Source organism: Pan troglodytes, chromosome 17 (genome assembly GCF_028858775.2).
Source record: "Pan troglodytes isolate AG18354 chromosome 17, NHGRI_mPanTro3-v2.0_pri, whole genome shotgun sequence".
Taxonomy (NCBI): domain Eukaryota; kingdom Metazoa; phylum Chordata; class Mammalia; order Primates; family Hominidae; genus Pan; species Pan troglodytes.
In genome coordinates this window covers 44,928,648-44,936,861 of record NC_072415.2, presented here as the reverse complement: position 1 = coordinate 44,936,861, position 8,214 = coordinate 44,928,648, and the positions used below count along the sequence as shown (strand labels likewise).

The window sequence follows — 8,214 nt, the reverse complement described above, 5'->3', positions numbered from 1 at the left end:
GAAGACGTTTAAGATGGGACCAGAAAGAAGAATGTATAGCTCTTCTCTAAATAAACGAATGGTCTGCCCCAAGCCTTCAGGAAGGAGAATGGTCTATGGTGACTGGGGAAAGTTCTCTTTGCAGGCTAAGAGATCTGGCCAGCATGTTTATATAACTGAGAAGGCTGGGGAGCTGGAGGGCAATGGAGCGGTTCCTGCGAGTCACCAGGGAGGCTTATGCAAGTTATACAGCAGTAAGGGGTTGCTGGAGAAGGCAGGATCCTGACTCCCTGCTACCCATTCACGTGCATCCACATGACAGGAGTTTGGTCATGATCCACTGAGCATTGGGTATGACTGAGATGTCCAGAGCAGATGAAGAATGGCCTAGGAACCACTGCAGTATCAGGTGCATAGAGTTATTGTGATCTTTTACAAGAGCTATTTTTTGTTTTTAAAGAGATCAGTGAGTACAACAGGCTCAGAAGGGCAACACGCTGTTAAGCATGATGCTGTGTATAGCACAGCCACTACTACTTGTGACCAGGTGTGGGAGGACGTCACTGCCGAGAGCCAGGCTGTCCAGCCTTAGAGAAATAAGCTGCCGCTATAATGCAGAGTGAGCAGGAGAGAGAAGAAAGGGAAACCAAACACCACAGAACATCTGTCTAATTCTGCACAGTGTGTTGTAATAATCTCAAAAATACAAGCCATCTTTTCCACATAACTCAATAAATATCATTTTGCTGCAAAAGATTTATTTTGGAGAGACTTCTTTTGGTGAAAAGCTTCAATGCTAGAATTTAGAATTCATATTTCATCGATTAATAAAGAAATTTCAAAGCTTCAGGATACATAATTCAGAAATTTATTTTAAGCTTTTCAGTTAAGCGGAAAGTGGGGTGGGCACATTTGTTTCTTGTTTTTGTTGCACCTGCTAAGTCAAATAACAAGTGAAAGTAAACCTAAAGTTAGAAACCAAGGTGAAATGAATGATCCAGGAAGGGATACCATCTGTCAAAGGAAAAAATAAAAATAAAGAAAAAGAAGAGGCAAAGACTTGGAAAGAGACTAAGAAAATGTGCAAATATTAGTTAAAAAATAAGGAATGCTTTTAATTCATTAATGTTTCCTCTATTTATGAATTGCCATGGTTTAGCTAAGGTCAATGACAAGGAGGGCCCTTGTGTTAAAGAGGGAAAATTCTTTATTCTAGAAGATATTGGGAATCATAGATTTTTCTGTGCTGTTATTCCAGTGTCTACACCAGACTGCAGAACCATGATTCTCCCTTGCAATTATGCTCCTATTAATAAGGTCTTCACTTCTAGCCTTACAGCAAGTGTGTGGCATGGTGCAGAGCCTTGGAGCTCAGGGCTGCACACCTGAAGTTACCCTTTAGTAGGGGTCCCCTAGAGTGAATGACAGTTTTGTGGCTGAAACCTACACAAAGAGGAAGAGGAATGAGGCAGGAAGACCTGTACCTAACCAGACCCTCTTTGGACTGCAGAAAACTGATGGCAACATCTCGGGGAGTGGCTGCCCACCAAAGAGGACCCTGAGAAAGAAAACAGCATAACCTGGGAAATGGGCTACATGGGGGCAAGGGACATGGTGAGAGGGCAAAGTTGAGATGGTGTTTTCCTTGAGTGAATGTCTTTCAAAACTAACAACATACTGTGTAGTTGTCTAACATGCTGATGGAGGAACACTGCTGGGCCCTGAAATCCTAGCTTTGAATCCATTTTTTCCCTTTAGTATTGTGAGTAGAGGGAGAAAATGACCTTATGTTTTCCCCCACGACACAAGTCACCGTCATTATGGCTTTCATATCAAGTATCTGTTTCCCTTTGTTCCAATTATTTGACCAAATTTATGTTCAGAGGTTAGACTTGCAAACAAACATCAAAGCACCACAAATGTGTGTGACATCTAGTGACACTGGGTTGAAAAATGCCAATATAAATACCATATATCAAATTACCATTGTTTCACACCAGGATAAAAAGAGGGGTGGTGGCAGTGGTGTTGGGGTGGGAAAGAGTTGTTCTGGAAAGAAATGAAGAAAAGAGCAGAACCAATCTCAAGCAGCCAAGTGGTGAAGTTGGATGTATGTGACCCTACGATCTCTCGGGTAGGTGGCCAGAGGGCCGTCCACTAATACACCTTGGCAAAGAAAATGGGAACCAAGCGCAGTGGCTGGCATATGCAACAGTGCGTTGATGGTAACGGCAGATTGGGAACAACTGGTTTCTGTTGAGCTTGGGGCCACACATGTTCCAATTCTCCAGAAGAAACGTTCCCACGCACAATGGAAGTGTCAAGAGCAGCCGCGGTGGGTCAGTACTCTTCCTGCTGCGGGGGCTGCTGTTCGTGGGCTTGCTCCTCTGCTTCCGGCTCTTCTGTGTGGCCCTCCTGTGGGCAGGGGAGAAGTTTCAGCTGAGATAATTGACTGGGAATGGGGCCCTGCAGCATTCCAGCCCATTGCCACTGCCAGCATGGCGTCTCAAGGCTGTGGAGGGCACCAGGCTTAGTTAGGCACAACTCGCCATGCAAACGTCTCCCAGCTTCCGGTGTCCGATACATATGCAGGGGCGCCTTAGCTTCCCCGTGTGATCAAAGAACAGATCATTCTAGAAAGCACAGTCGTCAGGCTTTAGGCACCCAACTATTTTGTTTTGGAAGGAAATCTTCTTAGAATACATGGCATACTTTCCTAACCTTTGTAAAAGAGTAAACCAAACACAATGATCCAAGAGCATCATGACAACCATGAGTAAAGCTGCTGTAATATAAAAGCAGCACCCCTGGCCTCCATGGTATGTTGGTGAGGGGTGTCACTCCTCACTAATGGATAGGGATGTGGGCTTTTGCTGCATTTCCTAGTCCCTCCCTTGCTGTCATTCTTCTTGCTCGGTAGTGTCGCCCTGAGGGAGACCCTTTGTTATGTTACTAACCTGATGTAGGCTTAGATACCAGAGCAGCAGTGTTAGAGGTTCCCAGGCTAAGGAAAGGACAGCAGCCACATTTCATGGGTTGTCCCAGGCAAAGAGGCCCCTCCCAATGAGGGAGCTCAGGAGCTTTAGCTCAAGGACTTTGGGACATCTACTTAGACTGCTTGGGGCCCTTTTGGCTTACGTTATGTTTATCAACTGAGAATCAGATAGGTGAATTGTTCTTCCCACTATTTAGAAATAAACAGCCCTATTTATTCCTTTATCTAACCCAGTGAAGCATGGCATGAACACCAACTCCAGGGAGCACTAGCCTCAGTCAGCCGTATCTGCACATTCATTCATTTTCTGAACTCACACAAAATATTTGCTGCTTTTACCCAAGCTGAGGGAGCATGGCTAATCAAAGGAGTTCCCTGTTCCCTCAGTAAGGGCACACAGCTTCTGTGATGCAGTCTGGAGCATGTGCTGGGACATACGGAAGTGCCCATGCCTCGCACACCTGGCACGCTGGCTCCTGAGCACTGAACTGCCCAAGCCCTTCCCTGTCTGTCGGGCCCCTCTTCCTTGGAGCTTAGGACAAACCCATCTTTAGCCACTTCAAATATGGCATGATCACTGAGCCAGAATTCCTTCTCTCTTCTCCTGCAGCATTTGTTTTCTTCCTCTGCTATGACACTGATTTGGAATCTTGTCTTGACCCTTTTGGCCCCACCCACTGGATGCTGAGGTTACTGAGGTCAGGGATAGGATTCTCGGTGCCACATCTTTCTTATGTAAGACTCAATCCATGTTGTGTTGAGAGGAACAAATTGCAGTGGATTCAAGAATGAATGACTGAGACTATCAGACTATCAGCCAAGGTCACGAGCCACTTATTTTCTGAGAGGCAGTAAGTAGAATGTCAAGGTTACAACATGGACTCGAGTTCACATCCCAGCTCTGTTATTTACAGGCTGTGTGGGTTTGGGTCTAGAACTTAACTGCTCTGGGCCCCAGTTTCCTCACCTGTAAAGCTGGGGATAAGGTATCCATGTAGGAGCATTTACAATGCATTTCATTAGTCAATGAATCAAAGGACTCCTCGAATCCAACAGAGGAGTTAATGAGTTAAAATAGGTAAAGTGCCTAGAAGAGTATTTGGCACATGGTAAATAGAAATGTGAGCTGTGATTATTATTTCTTAGTGGGAGAACTCTGGAATATATTCTAGAAGTGCAAGTAATTTTTTTAAAAAAGTAACCCTTTCTGTGTCAACCAACAGTAGACAGTGACATTGTGTTGAAAACTTGGGGAAAAATCTGGCATTGTCTCTTACTGTGCCGACAGGCCCCTTATTCAGCAAATGTGAGCTCTCCCTACCCCCCATGACCACCCTGTGTTCACCACCTAGAACTAGCTCCACTTCTGGAACGTTAGGCCCAATCTCTTGCTCTCTCTGATCACATCATGTGTCTTCCTGACCCTTGCACTCCCGAATTCCTTAATTGCAGGTGCTCTTTGACCTCAGGGAGATCTCAGAGCCCTGATCCCCTCTTTACTCCCCTTCTGCCGGATCGACCCCAGACCCCTGGGCATCACAGCAGCTGTGCTCTTGGCACTTCCTCTGCACACTGCTTTGCCTTCTGCCTGGCACACGTGAGGCTGGTCCTCTCAGCTCAGAGTCAGTGCCTCACCGACAGTGTGGCCATACATGCTCAGGGGAGCAGGAGAGAACTTCTTCTTGGGCCAGCGCAGGACAAGAAACAGTTACTGGCCTTCCTAAGCCACTGCTCTCCTCTCATCCAAGGGAGAAGAATGAAACTAACATTCATGGGAGTTTAACAAGAATGGTGGGCTGGGAACTCCCAGCTGTGTGTCCCGCCACATGCTCCTCTAAATTATGAGAAAGTCACTCCTCCCTGAAGCCTCTCTCACTGCCTGCAGCCCCGAGATAATGGCTTCCCTCTCCAAGCTTCCTATCCTCAGTTTCTGCTTCGGTGGGAGGGCGCACCACAGTCCCGCGTGTGTTCTTGCTGGATGGCTACACATCTGTCTCTCCAGCCGGGCTCTGAGCCCCCCACGGTGAGTTATGTTGTTTTATTCAGCATCCTAACTCTTGAACGTGAGTGTGGTGTCTTCCATATTGTATTGCTCAAATTTCAGCTGCTCTAAAGTACGCTTTTCTTTATATAATTGTTTCTGTGCATGTTAGACTGCTGAAAAGAAGATTTCAGAAATGAGGATCTGTTTTACATTTTGCAGAAATTCTCATTTGCTCACGTCACAACTGGGAGTTTATTGTGGGCTAATGGAGCTAAAGTTGAAAGACCTAGATTCAAGTAATCATTGAGCCTGTAATAAACTAGAGGGCCAGGAAGACACTAGGCTAGGCCTCCTTTCCAAACATATCCAACAAGGCAGCAGGTTTGCTGGCCTTGTCTATGGCTCTGAGGCTTCCAGATGCCCAGGGCAGCTGCTTCTCATGCACATCCAGCTTAAGTCTCAGTCACAGGACCCCTCTGTGATGTCATGCATCTGCAGGAACTGTGGACCCCAGACAACTCTCACTGGGAAATACCAGCAAAGCTCCCAATTTATCAATGGATTGCTCATGCTTGGCCTGCAAGTTAAGGCAGTCTGAGAGTCTGGCAGAACACATCTGTAATTCTGGGGTGTTACAAATCACAACTGAGAGCTCACAGCCCACACAATGCTATTGCAGGCTCACAGGAAAAAACAATCTTTTTCTATGCCTTATACGAGAATGAAGAACTTAAACCCATGTCTAAGTAGGAGGCCAGGCGAAACCTATACCAAATATGAGACTAATGCACCAGAGCATCACCTAATAATTCTAATATGTGTGTATCAATCTATTCACATCTTTCCGTTGAGCTGTGAGTGATTGTAAGAAAACTATCATTCTTCAGTTTCCTTATAATCATTAGATAGAGAGGCAAACTGGAAGATGGTATTGAAGAAGGCTCTAGGCCACTGTGGGAGGAAAATGGGGGCAAAGGAGAGAGGAAGGCCCATCAGGAAGCTCCAACAGCTCCTGGCTTCCTAGCTGTGGAAGGCACCACCCTGCAGCCTTGTCTCCTGCCACCATGCCAGCTGTGGCTGCTGGTCTTTCTTCTCTGCTTTGCTCATGCAGTTTCTCCCTACCTTAGCTCTATAGCTGTTGATGTTCCCAGTCACCCTGTAACATCCAACACAAATGCCATCTTCGCTGTGAAGTCTCTGCGTGGTCCTCCAGGCGGCCTTTATCTGCTCCCCACGCAAGTTTATTTATGTCTCCATGATCACATTTGTCATCATCTGACACATATTCCAGTTAGTCATGTCCCTGTCTGTCTCCCTTACTGGGACTGGGAGCTCCTCTGAGGTAGGGTTGGGTCTTTTTCTATAGCCAGCACTTAGTCCAGTGACAAGAGGCCCTCCAGTGACAGAAGCACAGCCTGTCCCTGCAGGAAACAAGTAACTGTTCATAAGCCGGTGCCCTTCAGCTGACAGAATCCACAGGGAGCAGGTAGCCAATGCCTCAGCCCAGACTCCTGTGGCTCCAAGTTACGTATCAGGGGAAAACATAATAAGAATAAGTATCTGCTCTGGAAACTTCCATTAGGTCTCTACAACTGGGAATTGAACCACCTCTGTTGATTTTCTGCTCAAAACTCCCACCTGGATTTTCACATCTTCCAAACATCATATTCTGGGATGGCTTAAATATAAGAATCAGAGGCCAATCATCACCAAATAAGAGTGTTAAGTAATCACTCAGGGGAAGAGATCTCCCCAGCAAATACTCCTACCTCAAATGTCAAAGCAAAGCATGTCCATCTATGTTTAGCTGAACAGCATGTGCTGCAACCTGGCCTTCTAGCTCCAGGAGGGCTCTGGGAAAGGCAGACCACCAGGCATCTGAGCCATCTCAGCTCTGTACACACAGCTGTACCAACAGCATCATGAACAAACTGCTGGCACTTCCTCTCAGACGCCATGTACATCATCCCTGCACATGGGTGCAAGTCTACCCATCACACAAGTGTGGGGCTGGCCAGAAAACAGGACACAACGTCAGGGGAAAGCACAGTGGGGCAAAAGCAGGATTCCCAGAGATGGGGGCAGTGGTGTATGATGGCATCGTAACCACTAAGCACATTGTTTTTCAAAACCGTTGCTTTTCCAGACCACAGACATAGGGGAAGGCAGGCAAGGGTACAGCTTTAGGAAGGCTCACTCCCCCAGTGTAGGACTGGCTATGTGCTTCTGGGTGGTTCCAGAGAAACCAGATTCCATATTCTCAGGAAGAAATGAAAATGCTTGGAGGCTTTAAGATATCTAGGATGATTTCTTGGACCTCTGGGAGGTGGAGTGCTAGGGGGCAGAAAGGAGAGTATCTAGCTGCTCCTGAGCCTCTCGGCAGAGTCATGCATGCACAGGATATGGAAAGCACCCAGCACGGCGTCCAGGCCCACTGCAGCCTTCCTTTACTTTCTGCATAAAAACCAAGGTTTAAACAAATGGGTCTTGTCACATTCCAAACAAGGACACCTGGCATATTCCAGATCAAACGGCTTACTCTCTGTAGAAAACTCAGTATAGCCTGATGTGTCTCTTTAGGAGTTTTGCAGACACAAAGTTGCAATAAAAATATCCTGGAACTAGAAAAATTAAGCCAGTAACTGCATTTGAACATCTTGCTCTGGTAACCCACACATGCAATTTATGTTAAGGCTGTTTTCTCTGCCAGATTCAATTGCCTGGTTACTCTGAGTAATTCTCTTCTTGAATTTTGGGTACTCCCCAGCATATACTTACAGGGCAATGCCTCTGTCTCTTTCCCTCTCTCTTCCTTCCCTTAAATCTATTTGATGATGTCAGCACAGTGCCAGAGATACAACAACAAAGTGGGTTTAAAAAAGTTACAAACTGGCTAGAAGAAAACTGAAGTTCTTTCTGGATGCTGATTTAAAATCAGATGAATGCCCAGAAAAAGAGGCCACAACTAGGCTTTTGAAGGTGAAAATCAACAAAACGAGGTAAGGGGAGTAATTTAGAGAAAACCCACATAAAAATTTGGAAACTTTCTTCTTCACATACAGGGCGTGTTCACCTGAAGACTGTCAAGTAGACAGTTAATCTTGAGGCTTTCCCCAACTAGTACTATGTTCGTTTCCTCCCTGCTCCATGGTACCCAATACTCAGCGAGGGAGGTAACTCAGTCCTTATGATTTTAGCCTCTGAGTTAGATAAACCTGGGTTCAAATCCTAGTGCTGGAGCTTATTAACTATGAGC

The 8,214-nt window shown here is 46.1% G+C and overlaps 1 protein-coding gene across 5 annotated transcripts in view; it reads right to left on the bottom strand.

The window, feature by feature from the left end:
- Positions 1-824: 824 nt before the first annotated feature.
- Positions 825-8,214, bottom strand: part of MAPRE2 (microtubule associated protein RP/EB family member 2) — a 164,739-nt gene continuing 157,349 nt past the window's right edge. For 4 of the 5 annotated variants that reach the window (XM_512089.9, XM_003315857.7, XM_003315856.7 and 1 more), the window contains one exon: positions 825-2,394. In XM_512089.9, coding sequence (XP_512089.3) covers positions 2,320-2,394 — 75 coding nt within the window. In that variant the 3' untranslated portion in view covers positions 825-2,319. Of the gene's footprint in view, positions 2,395-6,080; positions 6,380-8,214 lie in introns of those variants that run through there. The other variant, XM_063795607.1, reaches the window with a different exon arrangement.